General features: G+C 37.8%; 1 protein-coding gene across 1 annotated transcript; it reads left to right on the top strand.

Moving 5' to 3' along the window:
- The first annotated feature begins 261 nt into the window (after positions 1 to 261).
- LOC137933430 (metabotropic glutamate receptor 2-like) lies at positions 262 to 27,921 on the top strand. Its single transcript, XM_068777383.1, has 17 exons — positions 262 to 780; positions 7,042 to 7,237; positions 9,121 to 9,263; positions 10,580 to 10,750; positions 11,216 to 11,360; positions 13,047 to 13,298; positions 14,487 to 14,661; positions 15,931 to 16,037; positions 16,894 to 17,043; positions 18,169 to 18,302; positions 19,320 to 19,486; positions 20,811 to 20,969; positions 22,423 to 22,585; positions 23,837 to 24,050; positions 25,382 to 25,533; positions 26,285 to 26,486; positions 27,749 to 27,921. The coding sequence occupies exons 1-17, from the start codon at positions 262 to 264 to the stop codon at positions 27,919 to 27,921; spliced, it is 3,222 nt and encodes a 1,073-aa protein (XP_068633484.1).
- The last annotated feature ends 47 nt before the right edge of the window (positions 27,922 to 27,968 follow it).

A 27,968-nucleotide genomic window follows, 5' to 3' on the forward strand; every position in this document is an offset into this window, starting at 1 on the left:
AGCGTATGTAACTGCGGGAGGGCTGAAGGGAAGGAGAGCGGAGGGCCCAGGAGTGCCGGAGGCTGCGTACGGCAGTGCACGGCGCCGCGATACCCGCTCTACCCGTCGCAGCCTTATAACTCCGAACTTGACGTGTTTACACTTCGCAAAATGAAAACTTTCTCTCTTCATATAAATAACTTAAATACACCGGAAACGTCAAACAAGTTCTTGTGACGTGTCTGAAAAGTTTTAAAATTAGAATGCGTGTTTAATTCAGCGATGTCACGTGCTGCTTTAGTGATTCTACTGACAGTTTTACCACTTTATACCATCAGTTTCGACAATACAACATCCTCGGACAACCTCACCATTCTGGAATATTCTCTTAGCCACCTTAGGTTCGCGAGAGAGTCTCGAATGCTAATCGGACCATTCGATCTTTCGAGAAGAAAGCAAAAGAAGATACTAAGCCAGCAAATTCAGCCAAGCGCTTCCCCTCTTAGATCAGTTTCGTCAGATCAGATGAAATTGGGACTTGATCTGACTACTTCAACATCTGTACTAACCATAGATCAAATATCCACACAGAGTACAAAATTAAATACAAATGAATTACAGAGAAATAATGTCAGAGATAATGTTAAAAAAGCCCCGAAGATATCAAGAAAGGCTAAAGCAGCGAAGACACCGCGGAAGCCTAAAGCTAAGGTAGTGCCAGTCGCCGATGATGATGCAGCTTGGCCGGGGAAACGTGCGGCGGTGGTGGAAGGTGATGTGGTACTTGGCGGCCTTATGATGGTGAGTTTGTGTAATCTACGCTCACTGCTTTCTCCCTATCGCACTCTTGTACACTTTATATATATATATATATATATAGTCACTCTGTCATTAAAACAACCTAAATATATTGTAAACAAAAGCAATTGTAATCTCTTCGATGTCTGTCAATTATCCTTACTAGCCCGGTGAAAAGATCAACAGTAATACATTTTAACTGTCTAAGTTATTTGTATGAAGTAAGCCTTCACTTAGTGGACCTGTGACTTAATTAAGGTCGCTGGAAGCCGTTGTATGTGAGCAGCGCAGGTCGTGGCGATCGTTGGGAACGCGTTTTTTTGGTACCGAGGGGAAATCTTCTGTAAGTACTCAAGATACCCTATTCTCTGGAGGAAGCACAGGGTTATGTGGTATTTATACCCACTAAAACCTCCTCGGTGGTCGTATTCAGTAACTTTAGAGGAGCCGCCAGATCTCCTACTGAACTTGCAGCTGCCTCTCAGTACTACACCAAGACACATCCCGGGGGAAGTTGTGCCTTCCTCAACATCCTCAGGTTTGTTAGTGGACAATGAAGGCCTCACCATCGACCCCCGCGAACACGTAACTCTTTAGTCACCTCTTACGACAGGCAGGGGATACCTTAGCCTTCTAGTGAACCTGGGCTACAAGGAGTTTTATGCCTTGCAGTTGTTGTCTATTGTCTGATATGATAACGGTGAACACTTACAAGTCGACAATTAAATAAAATAAACAAAATTTCATCACCCTCCGATCTGATTCACAACTCGGAATATACATCAATCTTATTGTCAAAATAATACAGAAAGGAAAAAAAAACTTGTGCTATGTTTTACGCAACTTTTGAGGCCAGGGAGAATATATGAAATCTTGATCCAACTCCGTTACTATACGAACTGCTGTTGTTGATAAAAATATTCTGCATTTGTAATGACAAGAATTTAAAAGCGGTTCAGAAATCATTAGCAAATTAGATTGCGCGGCTAGGCATTCTCTATGACCACTCAGATTACGATTTTAGCTTTACTTTGTTTACGCAGCTAAACGAAGTATACATTATAATTTTCTTTAAACATTGCACCAATTGCACTGACCTTAATTATTCTAGCAATTCTAGCCTTAAATTTAATATTACTGTTAAGTTATAATAAAAAAAGTATTAATTAGTTTCGATACTAAATTAATATTTAATTAAATCACACAAGGCTATATAGATCATCGTGTACTTAAATTAAAGTAACCATCATCATCATTATCATCATAGTCGTCATCGTCATCATCTTCTTCTTCATCGCCATCATCATCATCATTATCGTTATCATCGTCGTCGTCGTCGTCATCATCATTATCATCACTATTATTATTACCACTATCGTCGCCATCATCATAATCATGGTTTTATTATAATCATCATCATTATTGCTACTATTATCATTGTCATCGTCATCATTATTATTATAATCATCATTGTCACCGTCATCATTATCATCATCAGTACTATCACCATCATCCTTATTATTACTACCATCGTCGTCGTCATTAATGTCATCATCGTCATTTGTTAGACGTCTACTGTTCGAAATAGGCTTCTGCTATAAATTTCCAATAAGATCGTTTGAATACAACCTACAACTAGCTCCTGAATAAGGTTGTTAACTTTGTGAATGTAGTTCTTTAGCTTAGCATCATGGTATCCACTCTGGAAGTTTCTTTGTGATCAGTAGCAATCCTATATAATTAATGCAATAAGTGTGAATTGTATAACGGCAGTTGAACCTGCAACCTACGATTGCAAGTATCACTCCTCTACCGCTTGTCTATCATTGCTAAAATACAGTGATATTATTAATAAATTGTCCCTAATAGCATTCATTTGTTTACTATTTAAGTATCATTAATATAGTAACCAAAACCATAATTAAGTATTAATTAATAATTGTTCTGTATCGCTATGATTATAGATGACTAAAGCATTGCAGTTATAATTAAAACGATTGCATTCGAATATTAATAACATGTAATTTATAATGTATGAACATTGCAGTTTATTATATCATTGCAAATGAATTACACATTCAGTAGTCAAAGAGGAGACAGTGTTAAAGGTATATCATGGCATAGTTATTCAGATGTACCTTCAAATTTGACAATTATTACAAAATTGTTTCACAGTCGGTCAGTGTTATGGTTGACCACATACCGAGGTGTTGGTCACAAGGTGGACATTGTCTCCACCTTCCATGGTCGTACCCGCCTTCTGGCATACGAACGAAATTTCAGGAGATGCACCAGTACTTGCATTAGAGGCTCTTACCAAAGTGCGCTGCTTGAAGCTCCCTACAAATTTCTTTTCCATCACTCCCCATCTGTAGCATGGTCGACCATAAATCGCCTGGCTTAGTGGTCACTAGGTTGACAGACGACTATGTTAAAATCGTCGACGTAATATGCCAACATCTTCCAACAGCTTCTATTATATCTATGGAGATTGCTTTTGTCTAGATGTGTACATCATACTGCTAGAATAATGACAACCATGACACCTGCTCCTTCTCCTACTGAAAATAGTTTCTTTTTTACTTTCATGGCTCCGCGAAATTGTTCTTGATACCAACAGTTCATTCTGCGTCTTTTTAACCCATAAACGCCTATTGCAAGTCATATACCTCTCCCAAAGATAACTATGGATGGATATATTCGCCACACAGGCGGGGTGGCGATTGCTGTGTGTTGTTATAATATGCAGAACACGATGCTGTTCATACCCTGGAAACTATTTTGAAGCTGGAGTTAGGTAATATTTTATCCCGAGAGTTGAACCTGCGACCTAGAATTCGCAAATCCTCTGTATGCGTACCAATAATAGTTTACATGCAAGATACCTTCGGATAAATATGATGAATGTACATCCTCAATCTACAATTACAACAGGAACAGGTTTTCCCTATTTCTCTCATGTTCCTGTGTCTTTTTGAAATATTTAAATACCTTTCAGTCAAATTCTATAGATGTATATGTAACTTAAATTATACAATAATCAATGTGCAGTGGTAGTATTAGGGTTGAATTTCCACGCTACCAGAGACCAATGCTTCTCCTGTAAACATTTAATAGAACCAATAAGCGTGCTACAATCGAATAACACCAAAACGACTCTCTGAATAATTAAATAAGCTATATTATCTTAAAAAAAGTAATAATAAACTATCTCTGTGTTTGGCACTAATCGGTGTAACATTACTCCTAAGGATGCCCTGTGGAGGGGTGAAACACGTGTTGAGTGATTTAACGGTAGTGGTTGTGTAATTTGCATTGTCTGCCGCATGCGCATTTATCAGCGGGCTGGCGAGCGGTGCACTTTATTGCACGACTACTGCTACATAGCGGAAATAGCTATAGCTATATATTGGTCCTTTTCTTACTTAAGATGGACTTTCGCAAAATAACGCCTGGATCCATTTAGTAATAAACAAGATAAAGGAAAAAGCCTAGAAAAGTCGCTGCTGGATATAGGTCTCCCCCATAAGAAAAACTTAAGCTTTTTCATCGCTCCTTGAAAGACTGTCAACTTTTCAAAGCTACCAGAACAAAGATTCTTTGATCGTAGATATTAGGAACTGAAGGATATTAGACGGGATGCTTTAAGAGTAAATACTTGTCATAATTTCATACATATTTAATAGTAATATACAGCGGTTTTTTTAAAAACTCTATCTCTATATTATGCAGATTATTCTAAAACTATATCATTATTATAAATCACAATTGAATATCCCTGCCATTGTTCTACACCGAATAGTTTTACTGTACAAACTTTTACATTCAAAGCATAAAAGAATTATTGGACATGAAAATATTTCAGTATAAAATCTTTTATAGCGTTTTTATTATCTTTGAAATCATTTAGATCTTAGATTTTCTAAATTTTTTATGCCTCCCTATGTAATATACATAGTTTTTATTTAAAAAGAAATAGTTCAACTCGTGTCGAGTCCACTTTGAATTGCCCTCTGTTGGACGTGGGTCCCACTTAGTAAAATACTTATTTAGGTGATCAAAAATACTATTAGATATTACGTATAAATATAAAAAAAAAACCTATGAAACGATGGAGCCAAAATATTCTCGATTTACGATCGCAAGACGGTAGACGCGGTGTTATTCTGCCCTCGACTAAGTGAACCGAAGACATAGTTAAGAAAGAAGTCACTGGATACGAGTACTGCAAGATCATCATGGAGATCTTTGAGGAAGTCCAATGCCTTGCAGTGACGTCTATCGTCTAGAAAGAAGAATATAAAAAAACTTATAAACAGGTACTACATCGACCTCAACTTTATGTTCGAACCACTTCGTAAACAAAGATTAAAGTTAAATTTACTTTATAATGTTAAGAAAACACTAACTTGCAAAAAAAAGTAAAATAAATGTAATTGTAAAAACTAGGTCACAAGCGCTAATGCCTGTATAATATAGGAGAAATAAACACAGATCAGAATAAAACATTTCTTCAAATCTAACAAACATTTATCGTCAATGGAAACAAAAAAAAGATGTTTTAGGATCTAATCAAACAAACATACATACCATAAAGCATTACAATGAAAACATATTTATAATACCTGACATTGCCGTCATTCAAGCCCATAGTCGCCTACTGCTAGGCATAGGCCTTCCCCAAAGATATCTATGAGAGGATATACCGCCTAGAGGATAATCGCCTTTCTTATGGCCCCCGCTATTGGAGGCCTCTCGTACCCCTAATTAGTTGGCATCAGGGTCTTTGTTTACAAATAAGTTTTTCAGATTTTTCATCTTTATTCTTCACTCACTGTCATACTTCTCAATTTCTTTTATTCTTACCTTATTTCCATTATATCTTTAATTTTGTTCTTTCATTCCTTCTTGCTTTCATCGCCTTCCTTCCATCATCTTATTACTCTTAGGTGGTTAGGTACATTTTTTTGTTATTATTCTATAATCCATTATCGCCTTGGCGGGTGGATTGGTGATCGCAGTGTGGTATTATATGCAGATGACACTGCTACTACTTTGCAAATATATTCATGAACAAAGGCAATCCTATAAAATTAATACACCAAACGCACACGCAAACTTTATTTATTACTATGTTTACAACATATATTAGTAATGTATTCGCCGAACCATTAATAAAATATCTAAGTCTTAAATGCGTTATAAATATTTCGCTTAGTAAGAGAATTTATATGTACAGTTTGGATGTAACGTAGCTTGTTTTTTTTTATATGAGGCCTCCGCTATTGGGACCTCTCCTTCCACCCCTATTTTGTTGGGAAAATGGCAATTTTTTCACAAGATTTTTTTATTTTCGTCCTCGTCTTCCATAGTTCACAGTATCTTTTTTCTTCCTTCTATCATTCCATAATTCCATCTTCCTAACGTAGCTTGTTATTGTAATATGTTATATATTTTTCAATAAAATATTTTTTCGAACTGCGGCAGTCGATCGAGTTTAACGATATGCAGTATGTCGAGACAGCTTTTATATATATGAAGGCAATCATAAACTTTCTCATATATCGTTATTTATCTAGTCGCGTATTTAGTTTAGTTTTTTTTTTTTTCTTGCCACTTCCAATCAATCTTATTGGAAATTTATAAGTATATCCAGCAGTTAAAGTTTTATTATTGAATTAGTATCATCATCATAATTGGATTTTATTATTTATTATATTTATATAAATATTGCATATAGATGTTTAAATATATTGCGTTATATTTGTGTATAATTATAGTAAGTAGTATCCATTAATATGTGTTTTTATCTTAGTGATTATTTTTTTTACTATTTTTTGTACTTTACCATATTATCTTGTTTTACCTACCTTTATTAATACATTTCTTCACCGCCTAGCTGTTAAATGGTATATAATGCATTTGGCATTTGGTTCGCCGTTATAAATACATTGCATAAAATGTGTAAAACAAATGAAATTTATGATGAAATGGTGAGTAGTGGTAGCCAAACTGAAGACATGCGATGGTAGGTCGTGGGTTCAATTCCCGAGCTACGACCTCATATAAATCACATTTTGTGCATTTATTATAGATGATTGCCTTTGCTTAGAAACTAGTTTCCAGAGGATGGGCAGGAGCGTTCTCTGCGTCCCACACTGCGGTCATCAACCAACCTACCAAACATAATGATTATTGTATATCCTAGCAGTGGTCATCTAGGGGCTGGAACAACACCAATAATCGAGGTCTTTGCGTGGGCAGGTACATGGGCGGGCGGAGAGGGGAGGCTGCGGTCCACTGATGGCGCAGGGCGGCGTGCAGGCGCTGGAAACGATGCTACTTGCTCTGGACATGGCCGCACCACTTGCGCCTCCAGCAGTTCGGTTGGGAGCGCTCGTGCTTGACGACTGCGATAGTGACACGCGAGGCCTGGAAATGGCCCTGGACTTTATTAAAGGTAAAACTACTAATACCTCCATGTGGAACACCTGGAGAAAAAATAACGGTTATTCATTTATTCATGTTATTGTCTAATATGCTGGACACAGGAAATTCCTACAAGGTCCTATTGAAAGTCTCTGGAGAAGGCTATATCTAGCAATGGATGTGTTAAATCTGAAATGATTATGATCATTATTTATTAAGATCATCTATAGATATAAGCAAGTTTAAATTAGACCTTCGGTGCTAGGGTTTTATTGTTTCCAAATCGGAGAAGAATCGATAACCAACTCTCTTTTCTTTTATTAAAATATTTTTACAATTATCATATTATCTGGTCTTCTACTCAGTTGTGAACTCTTGTCAGAGTAGTCATGATGATGCTTTGGTCAGTTCTGGTGCCTCCGAACTCTGGTGCCTGGAGCTAGATGTTTGGCGGAGTAAGAGCGTTCATTTATTGAGTGTTTACTTGCAGCTATGATCACAGTAAAGCTTAAAAAAAGTTATACAAGAGTGTATAGTATATCGTACACATTTGCAAACGAAATATTTACTTGTATTCATAGATGATAATTGGACGATACCGCACAAAAAACTACTCAAAAAACTTAAAAAGATAGTTATCAAATAATATTCCTTTACAGTGCCCGGCAATAAATATTGCACATCGATCTTTGGAAAGAGAAAATTGGCTAATTTCGGGGTTATCTCTGTCGCACGACTGATAAAACGTCACATAGGTAGTGTGCGACAGAGATAACGCTCTAAGAAGTCGAAGCCGATTGTCTCTTTCCAAAGGTCGATGTGCAATATTTATCACCCGGTACTGTACACTGTTCAAGTTTTTTGAGTAGTTTTAGACATGCAGCCAGATATCTGAAGCAGTTAATATTTACTTTAACTCCCCTAATTTATAAAACCTTGCCTGCATTGTTCATATTTTTATTATTTATTATTAGTACATAACTTTATTGTTAAATATTTTAGTGTATATCTATTAATATGCATTATGAATAAGTATTTTTTTATTATTACATTTTTACTCGTATATAAACAAACAGAGATCATTATATATGCTGTTAACTATGTATTTTGTATTACGTACCTTAAACAATATACCACAGTGATAGACCAGTGGCAGAAGACTGATATTTGCGATTGTAGGTCGCGGGTTCTATTCCTGGTATACAATCTTATATAATTCACACTTTGTGCATTAATTATAAAGGACTGTCACTGCTCACAAACAATTTTACAGAGTATGAACAGCTGTGTCCTTTCCGTACCATAATATCACACTGATCGCCAACCTGCCTGCCAACCGTGGTGATTATGGTATATCCTTCCATAGATATATTTTCAGAAGGCCTATGCCTTGGACGTCTATGGGCTGAAACGACATTACGCAATAAAAAAGACAAACCAAACAATAATTCAACTTTGAAAACAATAGTAAAAAATAATAAAAATATAAAAAATGAAAACTTTGGTAAGTCCGACTTTGAGAAAGAAATTACGCGTCGAATCCAATTAGGATAGGCAGCGTTCACACACATCTCGAATCTATTTTGGATTTTCCCCACGTGGGGCGTGGGTCGCACGTTGGCAATAACTGGATAGTTCTCCTATCAGTAAAACAAATTTAAAGCATACCTGTTTTCAATCACCCTGATTAATGTGATTATTCTGAAATATGTTACATTATTTTTTGTTCTTTTTGAACGTGATAGGACAATAACTTAATAATAACTTGTGGCAGTACATTCGCAAGGACTGACAATAAATATATATTATTATTATTTCTGAAACCATAGATTTTTGAAAAGGGTGTAATACAAATGAGCTCATCACCCCAAAGCCTTCACACCTATAACCTTTATAAATTTGGAGTATTTCCAGGTTCAATTGGAAACATAGATGACGAGGAATACGCCTGCAACGCTTCAGCCGTCCGTAAAGTCATATCTGGTGTGGTGGGTGCAGCCTCCAGTGTCACGTCAGTTCAGGTTGCAAATCTGCTGCGACTCTTCAAAATTCCACAAGTAAGTTGGTGACAGGTCGAAGTGGCAGGCTATACGTGCAGAACTGATGAAGCAGAACCACTGAGATCCTGGACTGAGCACTGGCAGCGACATCCACTCACAACGAGGATAGACGAGCTTTTTAAGTTCTTCGGAAGAACCAAGATCCAGGTCGGATTATCAACCAATATTGAAAATTTAATGGAATCAGGCGTTACCTCGCGGAAGTCCATCCTAAGTAAGAAAAGGACCAATATTTAGCCACTTCCGCACATGCAGTGGTAGTCGTGCAACAAAGTACACCGCCCACCAGCCCGCTGACAAATGCGCATGCGGCAAACAATGCGAACTACACAACTGCTACCGTCTAATCACTCAACACATGTTTTACCCCTCCACGGAGCATCTTCAGGAGCTATGTTACACCGATTAGTGCCAAACACAGAGTCTTGAATATTGAAAATTTATGGGGAAGGCATATATCCAGCAGTAGACGTGTCAAAACTAACAGGATGTTGATGAAATACATAAAGCTTGTCATGTGTTTTTAATTTATATGGAACTGTAGATAACATAGTAAGAAATAAGGGGTAAATTATATCATAAATTAAGTTAAGTTGTACAGATGACATTGAAAGTATTAAAAACTTACCGTTATTATTTAATGGAATCAGTCGTTACCTCGCAGAAGTCCATCCTAAGTAAGAGAAGGACCAATATTTAGCCACGAAACAACACAGTCTCTGTGTTTGGCTCTAATCGGTATAACATAACTCCTGAAGATGCCCCGTGGAGGGGTGAAACACGTGTTGAGTAATTTGGTGGTGGCGGTTGTGTGATTCGCATTGTTTGCCGCATACGCATTTATCAGCGGGCTGGCGGGCGGTGCATTTCATTGCACGACTACCACTGCATGTGCGGAAGTGGCTAAATATTGGTCCCTTTCTTACTTACCGTTATTAAAAATAAATAAGTTATTGAGGTTCCATCGGCTGTTGTCGTTGAAGCCTACTCACTGCCACTTCAAGTTGCCGAACCGTTCGCTCATGTCGGTTACTTTGGTTCGTCTGCAGATCTGTTTACTTAGTTAGTAGTGTATATATGAGCAGAAATAGCTCAGCAGTAGAGGACTGGTGGATCGCGGATTCGATTCCCGTTATACAATAAAAATTGCGTTTGCTCAAAAATAAGATTCTTCAAGCTGTAGCGTCCCCTGCTTTGCTTTCTCCAACCCGCCTACCAAGTACCAATCTTTAGGCCGCCTAAGCCTTGCAGTGGGCGTCCATGGGCGGACCCGATCGACAGCCTACTTCATTTACTATTATATTCTTTATCAGGTATCATTCTTCTCGACGTCCCCTGAGTTATCGAATAAGGCACGGTTTGAATATTTCACGCGGACCATACCATCAGACCTGCACCAGGTGCGGGCAATGGTTGAGATCGTGAAGAAGCTCGGCTGGAGATACGTGTCTATCATTTACGAAGAATCTAACTACGGCATCAAGGTGTGAATATTAAAGTAATAATTTTAGTTTATTACCTTAGAAAAATTGTATTCGATCTCCCTCTCCTTGCGTCATATTCCTCATTCATGAGGAAAGTGAACATTTCTATAAAGCTTGTGTACTATGTTTCTTTCCTTTTTCATATGGCTTCATTATCGCGGTACATTATATATCTTAATAAGTTTTTCTCTTAATAATTTCACTCTCATCCTCATCTTGAAAGTTTCCTCACAAATTCTTTCCATATTCTCCTCACATTCCTGACAGAATCTTTCATTCTTCACGTTCCCAGCTTCTTTCTGTCCCCGTCTATATTTTTTAATAAAATTTATTCTTATTTCGAAGCTAATACTGACATGATTTTTATTTACTTGAACCTTCGTTTAAATCCTTGCTTATATCAGATTCAAGCAAATACGTATACGGATGAGGATTCAGTGAATAGAATCATATTTGTTATTTCAGGCTTTCGAGGAACTAGAGACGATGTTGGCGCGAAACGATATCTGTATAGCTGTGAAGGAGAGGCTGGTGAAGGACTCCGGTGCGGCCGACCAAAGTGCATACGACGCGATAGTCGAACGGCTGCTTTCACGACCCCGAGCAAGAGGTACTGCCTCATATGGTTTAAACCAGTGATTCCCAAAGTGGTCTATATCGACCCCTAGGGGTCCATGACAACCTGCAAGAGGTCTACGTCAGCGAAAAAAAATTTGGGGGTCCACGATAGTGGATCTCAACAAATACACTGATAGTACCTATTTACTTTCATCATACTATCTTATAATATAAAACATTTACATTATTTATAAAAGTACCTATGAAGTAAAAAAAAATATTATATATGTTTATAAAATTGTGTATGTATGCTGTAGGATGTTGGTATTCGCTTTGTTGTCGCAATACATTTTGAACATAAACTAAACTTCACTACAGTTAGAAATTAACAGGAAATCAATATCAGGTAAGTAGGGGGTCTACCCAACACGGAAAAACATGGCAAGGGGTCTATGACACAAAAAAGTTTGAGGAACTCTGGTTTAAATGTTCATCTACTGTAAACACACTAATAGCTTTAGATCTTGCTGCATATAAAGAATCCCGTCTAGGCTTATTCAAACATATATTCATTCTGGACAATTTAATCACCGTAGTCCAAAAAAGTGCAACATGATATTAAATATAATAATAATAAATTATATATCACAATCTAGGGAGTCCATAGAATACAAGTAAGTTAGTAACAAAATTTACTTAAAGACTGTATTAGTTATGGATTAGTATGTCATACAATTTAACTATTTATTTAATGGAATAAGGCGTTACCTTGCGGAAGTCCATCCTAAGTAAGAAAAGGACCAATATTTAACCACTTCCGAACATGCAGTGGTAGTCGTGCAACAAAGTGCACCGCCCGTCAGCCCGCTGATAAATGCGTATGCGGTAAACAATGCGAACTACGCAACCGCCACCGTTAATTCACTCAACACGTGTTTCAAACCTCCACGGGGCATCTTCAGGGGTTATGTTACACCAATTAGTGCCAAACACCGAATCAATTTAATCAAATATTTAACTATAGCACTAATTTTGCCATTCTTGTGTACTTAGTGGTAATATAAACCATTGGCATACACATCGCGCGATCAAAGTTAAAATTTCATTCCTATTATTGCGTAGCCTTTCCCACGCGCTAGCTGTTCGACATCTTAAGATTGCGCAGTAATCAGGAACCCTGGCTTCTGCAAACATACATATTATATCTACTAGTATATAACATAAGTTCACATACCCATCCACTCCGTAGTTGTTAAAAGCCTTAGGGCTAGCAGCATTAATATCTTCGAAACAATACAATACAATGACAATACAAACATTTCTAATACAATAGTCACAAGGTTTATTTAACATCACATTTATAACAATATTATTCAGGTGTTCAAAATTTAAATTGTATTCGACCACACACGAAAACAGCGGAACATATTTTGACTTGATGTTGTTTAACAAATATCAATTTTAATAATTCTTTACATACCTTTTAATATATGATAATTTTTAAAATATAACTAAAATTTTATTGATTTTGGCGCACATCTAAGACCACAAAAACATACTGAAAAATACAGCGCAAAAGCGCTGCGTCGCAGTTTTCGATGCACGATGACCCAGCGTTACAGCCAAATGATTAAATCAAAAAAGTGTTGGCCAATAATATTTGGTGTTCTTACGTAAACAATGAACCTCTAATCCTATAGTTTTCAAATTTTTCCTAAAATGATATGGGTTATTTCAGGTGTGATAGTCTTCGGTTCAGACCAAGAGGTAGCTGGTGTAATGGCGGCGGTCCAGCGACGTGGTGTCAGTGGCGCCTTCGGGTGGGTAGGGTCAGATGGATGGAGCGCACGAGCGCTGGTGGCAGCAGGAAACGAACCTGTGGTGGAGGGAACCATAAGCGTTCAACCGCAAGCCAATCCCGTTCGTGGCTTCCGCGAATATTTCCTCAATCTCACCGTGAAGAACAACGCTAGGAATCCCTGGTTTGTAGGTAAACATTCTGTTTTATTTAACTTAGTATACAAGCGAACTCTAAAACCTCTTCGTAACATATCTCAAGGTCTGTAGACGAAGGTTTTTGACCTTTGTGTTGCTGATGATGACAAACATATCCGAGACGTAATCCCTTACGGCGAGCTTCATAAGAAATCTCAAGGTCACCCAGAGAGTAAAGGATAGGGCTGCGAGATCGTATCAGAAATGTTTAAATCCGCAGAAGAACCAAAATGACTGAGATAGCTCGAAGAATTGCTCGTCTGAATTGACAGTAGGCAAGACACATTGCTCGTGCAATTATTGCTCGTTGGGACCGAAAGGTTCTCAAGTTGCAACCACGAGCTGATAGACGCCCACTAGGTGGACTGATGACATAATTAAGGTCCAGCGTGTGCATTGAAAGTCCATCTATTGAAAACAAGATAAGCGAGATCAGGAATGGTTTACTGGACCACCTATAGCAAATATCTAATAATCACCTTCGTGGTAAATTTAAGTCGCTATGGTTAAATCTCATGGCGCGTAGAATGAATAGCCACGTGGACCTTAAAGTTCTGGAGTGAAGACAACGGATTGAAAGGCGTCTCCTACATTGACCCACGAGGACGACCTTGGCAAAGTTACCCGCGCAAGGCTTGAACAGGTTGTCATTAGATAACTAAGGAAAAGGCTTATGTATGTTCAGCGATCGTCCTTTACTTTTTGGCCTTATTTGGAGATCCTCTCGCATCTACTATTTTATTCTATGACAAGTACTTCTTGTATCATTTTTTTTCATGAATTCTTCTATTAGCACTCTCTATCTCTCATTCACCACAATTTCTTCTATTCTCTCTTCTGTCACCCTTTATATATCACTCAAACTATTCATGAATCGCCTCCCATCCATTTTCCCATTTTTGTTTCCAAATTTTATTTAGCAATCAATTTACAATTAAAATTAGATCTTATTTTATGTTCACAGTTTATTTGTCGCCTGTACTGTACCTTAACCAAACTGGTTCATTTTGTTTAATTAGATTTTTATTACAAGAAAATGAGACGTGATCCATCATCTTTCATGAGGGAGGAGGTGCTGCCGATAGTGATAGTTTTTCAAACTCTATCAGACGATTCTCTCTTTGTCCTCCGTATATGATTGATAAAGAAAGTTTCTATACCAATTTACCTGATGCTGTTCCAGAGTTCTGGGAGGAGCAGTTCAGATGCCGGTATCCTGGTAGTCCTCGTACCCCGTTCAATGGGAACTACACACGCGCATGCACCGGAGATGAGCGCCTCTCAGCAAACAACACGGAGTTTGAAGGACAACTGCAGTTCGTTGCGGACGCCGTGTATGCTTTTGTACACGCTATCAGGTATATTAAAAACCACTTGTTTTCATATTTTTAATTTTTCAGGCTTCATAAAATTTACTTCTCTTGTAGGCAACTGTTTAGGTTACAATTCTCTCTCAAGTAGATTTAAACAAATATATTTTAATGTGAAGGAATTTTCAGGTAATAATAATAACGCATGGTTTGTTTTGGTCTCTCAAATCACGTTTGAAAAATAAATGCGATCATAGGAGAGTTTAATTTGATTCTAGTGTATCTGACACTTAAACCTTTATATCTTATTCGCCACTTGCTAGCCTGCATATCTACCAAATATCGTCTTTTCGACTGACTATGGACTTGGAGCAACACTTTAAGTGCCACAGGAAAATAACTAATAGTGTAAAAGAAGAAGATAAGAAAGAAGAAAGAGATAAGAAATTGAGAAGTATGAAATGAGAATGATGAATAAAATTAAAATATGGAAAAATATATACCAGATGATTTAGAGTCCCTACCCTAAAACACGATAGGAGGAACGAGAGACCTCAAAAACGGAGGCCAAAAGAATAGTTTATAGGCCAGTGAAAAATAAATGAAAAAGATTCCGTCCTTTCAAAAATAGAGATGAACGGGTGGTCCCAAAAAACTGAGCTGTAAAAAAAAATAACAGTCCGCGCGACTATAGAAGCATTCCACGATATTATTCACATACGTATATAAATAGCAATGTAACTTAATACAAGCATTTTGTAATGATGTTCGCGCATTTATCGCTAGCGAGCTGGCGGGCGGTGCACTTTGTTGCATGACTACCACTGCATGTGCGGAAGTGACTAAATATTGGTCTTTTTCTTACTTACACTAGTTTTTACTAAGCTCTTCTATGCTTTTATAATTTTTCAATGGCTCCGATTTTGGGGCCTCTCGTGCCTCGTATATTGAGAACAGGGACTTTCTAAATTTGAAATATTTTTCTGTTTGTGTTTTCTGATCACTCTTATTCTTCTTCCGTTCATCATATTTCCAACAAGTGTCTGTATCTCTATCAGTAAAGTTTTTTATGGCCCCGTTTTTTGAGGCCTTTCGTACCCTCTTTGAGGACATGGACTTTTTTTAATTCAAATAATTTTTTGTTTTTATTTTATGTGATAATAAATCTTCTTTCGGTTTTTAAATTTCCTTTTATTCTCTTACCATTTATTTACATTCCATTCATACCTCGCATATCTTTCTTCGCCACTCTTTTGATATATCTCAGTACAGTTTTAATTTTGATATTTTATTTGTAATGTTTGGTGTTACATCCAGGGACATGCACAGGGATTTGTGCGGCGGTAAACCAGGTCTTTGTGCCGAAATGAGACCCATCAGCGGACCACTTCTACTTCGCTATTTGAGACAAGTTCGTTTTGTAGGTAAGAACAATATCGTATATAATGATATAGTTTTAAATCTATTTGTTGTAGCTAGTTGATCTTTTGATTTGTGATGATACTAAAAAGAGCTTTATTGGACTTAAACTTTTAAAACCTTTATGGGCTAATTTACATTTATTAGCTAAAATTTCAAAGCATAGGTTAAGTAAAGATTGATCAATAGAACATGATATTGCCATACATGCTTAAGTCTATACCGTGCAGGTTAATTATTAGGTTCTTTTCTATTGTATCAACATTATAATAATCTGTAAGGTGAAATTGTCATTTAAGACTCCCGGGCATTGAGACGGCAAATATTTTTTTCCTAGGTTGGTAGCTAGCTTAGCGTCTATAACATTTGTCAAGTGTCTATTTAACAATAGGTTTTTTAATCTCCGAATTACACGTGTTTTTGTTAAAGTTCCTATTTTGATTTCAAAGTGGTACATTTAAAAAAAAAGCGAAAAAATTTTACTGATATTGTTTTGCAACCACCGCATTCCCTTGATTTGGCTCCGTGCGACTTTTGGATATTCAGAAAAATCAAAAAGCTAATGCGAGGACGCCGTGACACGATGTGAGGAGATAAAAACCGATTCGAAAAAGATCTTGAAGGCTATATAGGAAAAAGACTATTCAGACTATTTCGAGGACTGAAAAAAGCGTTGGCTAAAATACGTTTTATGGGATCTCCCATACTTTGAAGAGAATGAAATTGATTTGGAGGAATAAATAATTTTTTTTTATTAACAAATATACCTTACTTTTTAATCACAGTATTTTATAATAAGTAATTAAAAAAATTAATTAAAATTAATGTTTACGTACTTAATAATGATTTTATTGGTCCAAGGTTTAAGTGGTGATGAATTCCACTTTGATAGCAACGGCGATGGGCCGGCTCGGTACAACATATTACACTTCAAGCAGGTGTCCCTCGGCAACTACCGCTGGCTGAAGGTCGGGAGGTACCTCGATGGTGAACTGGAACTTGATATGAACGGTAAATTCATGTAATTTCTTATTGTCAACAACCTACACGCGTTTTGCTTCTTCGGCAGCGTGGAATTTTAATGCCAGTTTTTACCTATATGGCGTATATTACAAATGCTGTTTACAAAAAAGTTTCCGAAGATGGGCACCAGCTTCCATAATACCACAACGTGATCGCCAACCAGCCTGCCAAATGTGCCTAGTATTGCGCGTGTATGGGCTTAAAAGATGACCATACTCGGAGGTAGGCTGATCGCAGCCTACCTCCGAGTATAGTATCGATCAAATCAGAAGAACTGGAAGAATTGATTGTAGCAATGAGCGGGCACGTTATTAAGCTGGTAGACAAGGCATGGGTAAACCTTCCATTTCGTACACCGACGACAACACAAAGTTGATGAATGAGAGCAGCACAAGACTAGTCATCGTGGGAATCTTTGTGGGCATTTATCGGCTGATATAATGAAGACGATGAAGACTTTCATCATATTCTGTTTCAATGTAGGCTTTTCTTTTTAATTTTACCTTTTTGTATATCAGAAAAGGACTAATATATAGCTACTTCCGCTATGTAGCAGTAGTCGTCATATCGCTCAACGCGTGTTTCATCCCTCCACGGAGTTTCCAAGACTCGGCGTTTGGCACTCGGTGTGACATTACTCCTGAGGAAGCCTCGTAGAGGGGTGAAACACGTGTTGAGTGAATTAACGGTGATAGTTATGTAATTCGCATTTATCAGCAGGCTGGCGGGCGGTGCACTTTATTGCACGACTACTGCTACATAGCGGAAGTAGCTATATATTAGTCCTTTTCTTTCTTAGGATGGACTTCCGCAAAGTACCGCCTGAATCTGTTAGATGCTTTGTATATAAGCATGATGATTATATTATATCCCCCCACAGATAGCTTTGGGGGTGGTATATACTTTCCTTTGGACGTCTATCAGCGTCGTTTGGCGATCGCATTACGGTATTATAAGACCGGAAGACAATGCTGGTCATGCTCTGAGTACTTTTTGAACGAACCCGTGATCTACAATCTCAAGTTTCAGTCCTCTGCCGATTGGCTAGCACTGTTCGTGAATCATTGCGGTGTGTATTAAATGCTTTTTTGTAATGTTTCTGGTGTCCGACAGAAATCCAGTTCAAGTGGGGGGAGCGGCGGCCCCCGGAGTCTGTTTGTAGTGCTGAGTGCGAGCTCGGCCAGGCCAAGCAGTACGTGGAGGGAGAGAGCTGTTGCTGGCACTGCTTCAACTGCACCCAGTATGAGGTAACCGCCTCGTATTGTTCAGTTACCAAGAGTGAAAGAATGTTCTAAAAATTTACGAGGTCAAATTTATGTCAGACATTCTAGGGTTTTGTTTTTTTTTTATCTCATTCGCCATGCTTTGTTTAGGGCAGCGAGGTTACAATGTAGGTGTAAATATTCTCTACATTTTTTTTTATTTTTATTGCTCTTTCTCCTCTCTTTCCTCACAAAATCTTTGTGCCTTTTCCTTCTATCCTTCACTAAATCTTTAATTCTTCGCGTTCTGATCTTTCATGTCTTTTTCGCTTTCCTTGCCTCGTCTACATTCCCAATTATATTAGTTCTTATTTCGCGAAATGTATGTATCTGTTTTCTTTATGTACAAAATATTCAAGAGTTAGTTTTATGCTAAATATTAGACATAAATTTAAGTATCACTATATTAATTATTAAAGAAACTACAATCCATTTACTTATACTTCTATTGCCACACATTGCTACAGCTTAACATATATTTTTATTTGTTTTTTTTTTTTTCATTACTCCGGATTTCTTTTAATACTAGTATGTGATTTGTATTGATGTTACGCTACTAACCATTTTGACTTTATACAGCCTGTGAGAATGATAGGAAATATGAAGGAAGGAAAAATAAATTGTCAAGAATGAGAGAGAGAGAGAGAGAGGAGAAAATGGGAAAGTGTATATCATGGTTGCACAGACTTATTAAGACTAGGGGCCACTCGGGCAAATCATGAACTGTCGACGAGAAGTATAGGTAATTAAAGACATTAAAGAATTGATAATAATTAGAACTCAATAGTTTTCGAATGTACGAGAGTATTATTTTTGCAGTCGGCGGGCCACCAGTATTCGACCAGTAGTCTGGGCATCCATGGTGTATATCCTGGTACCAAAAATAAGATGGAGGAAAGAGATTTAAAAATCTTCAAGGGAATCCTATGTTTGCTTTGAATGTCTATCATTTGATAAGACGATTTATTTCTAGTGAATGTAAATATATCTGACGTGTGACAGATCCGGTCGCCGGTGTCTGAGACTGCGTGTGCAGAGTGTCCACGCGGCACGCTGCCCGACGCACGACGCACACGCTGCGCTCCCGTGCCCGCCCTCTATCTCCGCCCAGCGCACCCTGCTGCCCTCGGCGCTATGGCCTTCTCCGCCCTGGGCGCCTTGTTGACATCGTACGCATACAATAAAATACATCGTATCTATACATACAAACCTATTTATATGCAGTCTTTTTTTACTAGTGCAATTTCTATCCAAATACTGACTCTTCGCAATTCAACTAGAACCATGAGCCTTAGAGAAAACTGAATTTAATTTTAAAATTGGTTCCTTTTGCCTAGGTCAGCTAATAACACTATATCGTTATGAAGTTTCTTCCTGATTCTTCTCTAAAATCACAACACCTTGCCAAGCAGAGTAAACTAAATTGTCGATCGATTAGAGTTATGGTGGAAAAATGAGATTTATCTTATTTTATCTTATGGATTTCACAAAATTCCACCCGCAAAGGTCGTCCCCTGCGTTCACTAAAACGAATATATGTCTTTGCACAGTACCTCTTATAAATAAAAATCTTTCCAAGTTTTTTTTAAGATAGTAAAAGTGACTAAATATGGATTTTATAAAGTTACACCCATAAAAGGCATTCGTTTCAGCCTATAAAAGCCTACTGCAAGACATAAGTCACCCAAAGATATCTATGGAGATATATACATATAAATACATAAAACGATGCTGCCCATCCTCTGGACACTCATTCGTAATCAGTGGCAATCATATGTAATAACGCACAAAGTGTGAATTACATAAGATTGCATCCAGGGAATTGAACCTACGAGCTGCGATCTCAAGTCTCAGTCATCCACCACTGGACTTCCACTACTCATGGATAGTATGTACTATAGTGTAATTGACAACAAATGAGTTATACATTCACACTTCCGAAGCTTTCACACCTGTAATCAATCATCCTGTATAATGATTGTATCCAGGGAATCGAACCTCCGATCTCAAGTCTCAGTCATCCACCACTGGACTACCACTGCTCGTGGATAGGATGTATTCTAGTATAATTGACAGCAAATGAGTTATATATTCACACTTTCGAAACTTTCACACCTGTAATCAATCATCCTGTATAATGATTGTATCCAGGGAACCGAACCTGCGATCTCAAGTCTCAATCATCCACCACTGGACTACCACTGCTCATGGATAGGATGTTTTATAATATAATTGACAGCAAATGAGTTATACATTTACACTTTCGAAGCTTTCACACCTGTAATCAATCATCCTGTATAATGATTGTATCCAGGGAATCGAACCTGCGATCTCAAGTCTCAGTCATCCACCACTGGACTACCACTGCTCATGGATACTATCTACTATAGTGTAATTGGCAGCAAATGAGCTATACACTCACACTTTCGAAGCTTTCACACCTGTAATCAATCATCCTGTATAATGCTGCATATTGTGAGCACTTGTCTGCAGGTTTGTGGGGTTAGTGTGGCTGATCCGACGCGATACTCCAGTGGTGCGTGCCAGTGGCAAGGAGCTGTCGTTCGTACTCCTGGCTGGCATCCTGATGTGCTACCTGGTCACATTCGCGCTCGTCCTTCGACCCACTGACATCATTTGCTCTCTTCAACGGTAATCCTAGCATTCTTTGTTTAAAATTTATTAACTGTCAATTGTTAGTATGACAACAACAGGTCGTAACAGAAAGTTCTCGGGGGACTCCGGCACGGCTTCGAGTGCCGATCTGGCGTTGAAATCAGGGAGGAGACAATAGCCTCCCTGATAGGCGGCGATGACAAACAGGCGTTCATATCCCTTTGTAAAGAAATCGCCAAAAGGGCGATAGAAAGAAATAAAACAAACAGACTATAAAAAGATAAATAGATTAAAAACGTAAATAGAAACAAAACTGTGATAGAAATAATTATAGAATATGTAATAATGTGTAAAAAAAATGTAAAAAAAAAGGGAAGAATGACAGACGAACAGAGCAAAAGGGTAAGAAAGAAGAAATGTGGTATAAAAGAATGGAATGAAAGATCATGTGAAGAATGGAAGCAGAGAACGAAATTAAAAAAAAACTTAGTGAAAAAAAAATTGCCCAAAAAAGACCCTGTCCCACCACAAGATAGGAGTACGAGAGGCCCCCAATAGCGGGGGTCATAAAAAAAATAACAGAAAGTTCAGTAATATTAGAAAATCACAGTACTAGTCCAGATGTTCACGGGACACGGGAAATTCTCGGATTACCTTCATCGGTTTAAGCTCAGGGAGATTCTCTCGTACTTGTAAAACCCGAAGTTGGATGACACCAAGGTGCACCTGGTCACAGGCTCGAAAGGCAAAGAATGCATTTGGATATCGAGATAGGAATCTCATTTTTTTGGGCAACTAAAAGTGTCGACCTTCGTTCCTGAAATTCAGCAAGGGGGTCTTAGAGGTTGCAATCAATAAAAATAAAAAGTAGATTAGAAAAGGTAGGTAAGACCGGAAAATTGTATAATGATAAATTGAGAACTAGAAAATTATAAATAGACTAGCTGATCCCGCAAACATTGTTTTGCCATGTACGTTATTATTGATATATATAAATAAGGGTTGACCGTAGAGGGGTGAAAATTCAGGGTTGTATGTATTTTTGTATGCTGTATCATAATAAAAATAAAATTTAGGGGTGGACCACCCTTAACATTTAGGGGGACGAAAATAGATGTTGTCCGATTCTCCGCCCTGGCCGATATGCGCGCTAAGATTTACGAAAATCGGTGGAGCCAAACGAGAATTTTACATATTAGATAGATAAAAAGGAAGTACAAATATCACCGCGATGAACGGTCTTGCGGAGCCTGCATCCTGTGACTTCCTTAACCATATCTTCGGACGACCAGGGAGAGACTACCCACAGCGCAGCGCGTGTACCGAGCTCATAGAGCAAACGTTTAACCATAGAAAATATTATTAATAACGATAGATATTTAATTCGCCGTTATTCTTTATATAGTAAATGTTTAAATAAATCAATAGAAACGATTTCAAGTATCCCGATTATAAGTATCCCTAAATTATGTTATTCGTTCTGTTACAGTTTCGGAACTGGTTTTTGCTTCACCGTGGTGTATGCTGCTCTACTGACCAAGACCAACAGGATTGCGAGGATCTTCGACGCCAGCAAGCATTCAGCACGTAGACCTTCGCTAATTTCACCGAAATCCCAGCTTCTAATCTGTTCTCTTCTGGTTTCTGTACAAGTAATAAATTTATTAACTTTTTATCACGCGGATATAATATTTCAAAGTTAAAAGTCTATTAGACTTTATTATGTATTTTTACGTTATTTATTTCTATCAACTTCATCACCGTTTCATCTGTGGGACATCTAATCCTGGACATAGACCTTCCTGATATATTTCCATTAGGAGCGAGGGTAGCTCACCAACATCTTATATTCAGCGATAATTTCGTTACCACTGTACAACTAGTACAGAACGACCTGTCTGGGTCTATTTTTCCTAATAAGTTGGACTGTAGAACCTTTAAGAGACCTTAACCTTTTAGAGTGAACAGGTTTCTTTTGGATAGGCGTGTACAACTTTCGTTTTCATCTACACTTTCCATCAGGTGAGATGGAAAACAAACGCCTATTCTATTACAACTATATAAAAAATAATCATTTCAAATTTCTAAGCCCTTCTCATGATTTTCAATAAGCATTTTAATGGGCACGCTATTGGACTCTTTACTGAATAAATACCGTAATGGAATCTTTTAATTTTGCATTATTTTGTTTTGTTCAAAATAAGTTGTTAGATTATACATCTTAAATATGTATATTTAACCATCTAAAAATAAAAATAGGATATCCGCAAAGAACTAAAGTACGTAGCTCGAAGAATTACTCGTCTGAAGTGAGAGTGTAACGTACGAACGAATGAACGAATGGACGAACGAACGAACCAACAAACAAATGAACTTACGAATGAATGGACGAACAGACGTACGAACGAAGGGACGAATGAACGAACCAACGAACGAATGAACTTACGAATGAACGGTCGAACGGACGAACGAACGAACGAACGAAGGGACAAACAAACGAATAGACGAACGAACGCACCAACGAACGAATGAACTTACGAATGAACGGTCGAACGGACGAACGAACGAACGAACGAAGGGACAAACAAACGAATAGACGAACGAACGCACCAACTAACGAATGAACTTACGAATGAACGGTCGAACGGACGAACGAACGAACGAACGAAGGGACAAACAAACGAATAGACGAACGAACGCACCAACGAACGAATGAACTTACGAATGAACGGTCGAACGGACGAACGAACGAACGAACGAAGGGACGAATAGACGAACGAACGCACCAACTAACGAATGAACTTACGAATGAACGGTCGAACAGACGAACGAACAAACGAACGAATGAATGAATCACCTAGGCTATTTACTCCTCAGTCATCTTAATACATATCGTTTTCCAGGTGGTTATAGTCGTGGTGTGGCAAATAGCTTCACCTGCCCGAGCTATACATCACTACCCCACGCGCGAAGACAACATGCTGGTCTGCGACTCTTACGTGGACGCCTCGTACACCATCGCGTTCTTCTACCCGGTGGTACTGATCGTGGTGTGCACCGTATACGCGGTGCTCACTAGGAAGATTCCTGAAGCTTTTAACGAGAGTAAACATATCGGTTAGTACCAGTATTTGTGGTTTCTACCACCAGATATCACGATGTTCATATACTAAGATATCTTTCCCGAAAGAGAATAGCCAGAAGATAATTTCTCACCCAATCAAATAGTATATTAATTTTCCATTTATATATTAAAGTTGGCTAGAAACGTCGAGGAGGTAGGTCGTTCCACTCCTCGGCCGTTTGCACTGTAAAAGAAGTAGCGTAACGCTTAGTGCGGTGGAAGAAATTTCAACCGTGTAGGAATATACTGAATCCGTGCATCTTGTTGCCACACTCTCCAAAACGCAGTATATAGAACACCGATAAACTGGTAACTTTTCGCTGATGATACTAGCTGGTGAGGGCTAACCAAAGCATCGTTACCAATCATCGTCTTGTCTCTGTGTGGAGTGCATGGCTTCGAACTGGTACTTTGGTTTATCCCACAATGGCTACAATATTCTACAAATTACCAGACTTAAGCTGCGTACAGACTTAATAGTTTTCTTTGTGTAAAATACTTAGGTTGTTTATATACTGAAATATCTTTCTCAGTAGATTTAGAACTACCAGAAAATGTTATCTCTCGCTATTTTCGAATAATAGAAAAAATATCAAATTATTCATTAATTAATATTTTAAAGAATAAATACAATTTGATGATTAAATATAAAACTCAGCGCTTGAACGAACTGTCAAACGCGCGAAGTTCACAACGAACTGTCAAATTCGCAAATATTTCAATGGTCATTATATTCTCGAAAGATTCTGCTATAATATCTATTTTCTTTTATATGAGAGGTATTCCTTTAGATATGGCTTTACTAATGGAAACAGATATTATATATTTACTTTTAAAGTATTTATTGTTAGTCTAATACTAAACCACTGACAATGGAATGCTTTGCAGAAAAATTAAAACATATATATGTTAAGACAAAACGCACACACATAAACAATAGTTTCTTAATGTTTAACCCTGTTCCAATTTTTAAAATTTTTGATCTGGCAATTAGAGTATATTAAAGTATATATACATATATTAACAGTTATACGAATGTTTTAAAAATAGAACAACGATATTCTATTTTTAAATATTAGTTCATTACGCGTAAAGATTTTGCCATTTGTTTTTATGTATATATTATTTTTAATTATCATCTCACTTCATTATTTCAATTACGTGTCGATAGGAAGACGCAAGTCAAAAAATTTAAATCGCATCCTTTGTAAATTGTATTATAATTATTATTAAAAATATCCAATGAAACTTATTTGAACCTAAATTCTAATTTAATATGAATTAAAGAACTGTCACAAAAGAAATAAGTGAGTTTTTCTTACAGGATTTACAATGTACACGACTTGTGTAATCTGGTTGGCGTTTGTGCCGCTCTACTTCGGAACAGCGAGCCACGTGCCGTTGAGGGTCACCAGCATGGCGGTCACGATATCCCTGAGCGCGAGCGTCACTCTTGCCTGCCTTTTTGCTCCCAAGGTAACTCTAATTATAACCTATCGGATCGATTACTTCCAATCTCGGAAGTATTTCAAATTCAGATAATTAATTCCTTCTGGATTCTTCTTTTCGAGACAGATTGATAAGCTTCTAATGGATTCAGGCGTTTTTTGAAAGTCCATTCTAAGTAAGAAAAGGACCAATATATAGTTACTTTCGCCATGCAGTAGTAGTCGTGCAATAAAGTGCACCGCCCGCGGAGATTCTCTGTGTTTGGCAATAATCGGTGTAACATTACTCCTGAGGATGCCCCGCGGATGGGTGAAACACGTGTTGAATAATTTAACGGTGATAGTTGTGTAATTCGCATTGTTTGCCGCATGCGCATTTATCAGCGGGCTGGCGGGCGGTGCACTTTATTGCACGACTACTACTGCATGGCGAAAGTAGCCCTTTCTTACTTAGGATGATAAGTTGTTGTTTCAGCCCATAGACGCAATGCAAGGCATAGGCCTCCAGCAAAGATATTTATGGGGGGATATACCATAACCTAATCATATAGTAGGCAAAGGACGCTGCTGTCATTCCTCTGGAAACTTAATTGTAAGCAATCGCAAAAGTAAATTATATATAAGACGGTGTTCAGTGAATCGAACTCGCCACCTATGATCGCAAGTCACAGTCTATACCGATGAGCTATCTCTGCTGAAATAGGGTGTACTTTAAATTGATTTTCAATAAATAAGGTATGTAGTTACCCCTTTAAAGATTTTATTCTGTGATTGTACAGGTGTATATAATAGTGGTGCGTCCAGAGCGGAATGTGCGTGCGAGGCTGATGGCAGCGCGGTGGAGGGGAGGAGACGCAGGTGCGGCAGCGGGGGGAGTCGTCTGCGCTGCTCTTGTGGGTACAGCACCACTACCACGTGCCCCCCATCCGAGTCACAACGCCCAGACACCCTCTACTGACTTCTCCACGCTCGATATCACTGGTGAGAGTCCCTCTCTTTTGCACTTCGGATGTATAGTAACATCATGTTAAAGCTTCCATTTAATCCATCAAAGAAGATTGCCCCAGGGTCCATCATTGGACCTTAGATCCAGGGGCGATCACTTCAGTACCTTCACATAATATTACTTATAATACTTATTGTTGTGAAGTTTCTTCCTGCTTCTTCACCTCAATCATGACACCTTGCGAAGCAGAGTAGAGTCAAAAATAATATATAGTTTATAAAAATAATTAGATACGTTGACGATTGAGTTCTGTTAAAAGTTCCTACGTTGAATAAACGTACATTATATTATATTATTTGTTCGTGTATTGTTCTTTATGTCAATCGAAAGCCTAATCGATCTCTGAATCTTGTACCATTCACATCTATTATAGATATATGTTCTTAATTAAATAAAAACAATTTATTCTAAGGCATATTATTACAATGATAATTTAGAAGCGTAAAACGGAAACGTGTTTCATCTTTCATCTTTATCTTTAATAAGTCAATCGGAAGCCTGGTTGATCGATGTATTTTGTACCATTCACACCTAACTGCTTTTATTGGTATATGTTCTTAATTAAATAAAGACAAATAATTCTTAGTCGGTATTATTGCATGATAATTCAGATGTATAAAAAAGAACGTATTGTAACAATTTCCGTCATTTCTTTTTCCTTACACCATTCTTACATTTATTCATTTATATTTTATCTATCTGCGAAAGTGGTGGGAAACAAGGAGCCAGTAAAACTTATTTATGCAGCCCACAAGTATTTTTAAAATTGAATTTACTTTATCGACTTTCTCTCGTCAATATATTGTCAAAAACTAATTATAATAAGATAGTGACACATGCTAAGCCGAAACAATAACCACCAATCAAAACTTAGTGATGCAAGAATAAAAAGCTGAATTTAAATATTAAAATATACATTTTTCCGTTTTAATCATGTTTATTTTTTTTTTATACATTCACTAATTTATTATAAATAAAGTTTTGTAAATTAATAAATGTTACATTATGTGTGGCCCACCGAACAATTTTAAAGTTTAAATTGGAACCTTGATTTAAAAGGTTGCTCACCCCTGATCTAGTATCATTAACAGTTATTACGTACGCAATGAAAATATCGGGAGAGACCAACTTGAATCCTATTACAATCAAAGTTACAAACATCACCTATAATTTTGCGACTCCAGCCGTATCACATAGGGTCGCTCCCACTTTAACATTTAAGGATTAAATTCCACAGAGAAGTCAACATCCACGGACCGACAAGTCCAGACGGATGAGCTGAGTCCTGGCAACGGACTCTGCTTGGACCCCCGGAAGCTGGCAGAGCTGACTGCTGGTCTTCCTTCTTTTCCCGCTGATAACGACGGCGCCAGACGGCGAAGAGGCCCAAAGGACACCCGACCCTTATAGCGTCCACGAGTCCAACGACAACCAGTGCTCGTGTGAAAGCATAAAGA

This window comes from Battus philenor, unplaced genomic scaffold, assembly GCF_028537555.1.
Source record: "Battus philenor isolate CCGP_79_NKW_IND1 unplaced genomic scaffold, ilBatPhil1.0.hap1 SCAF_13, whole genome shotgun sequence".
Classification (NCBI taxonomy): Eukaryota; Metazoa; Arthropoda; class Insecta; order Lepidoptera; family Papilionidae; genus Battus; species Battus philenor.

Bases quoted from the DNA above. Each gene is read 5' to 3' on its own strand.
- LOC137933430 (XM_068777383.1), top strand. From the start codon at position 262: ATGTCACGTGCTGCTTTAGTGATTCTACTGACAGTTTTACCACTTTAT. The intron at 7,238-9,120 runs GTAAAACTACTA...GAGTATTTCCAG, and splicing joins GGCCCTGGACTTTATTAAAG to GTTCAATTGGAAACATAGAT. The intron at 13,299-14,486 runs GTAAACATTCTG...ATGCTGTTCCAG, and splicing joins TAGGAATCCCTGGTTTGTAG to AGTTCTGGGAGGAGCAGTTC.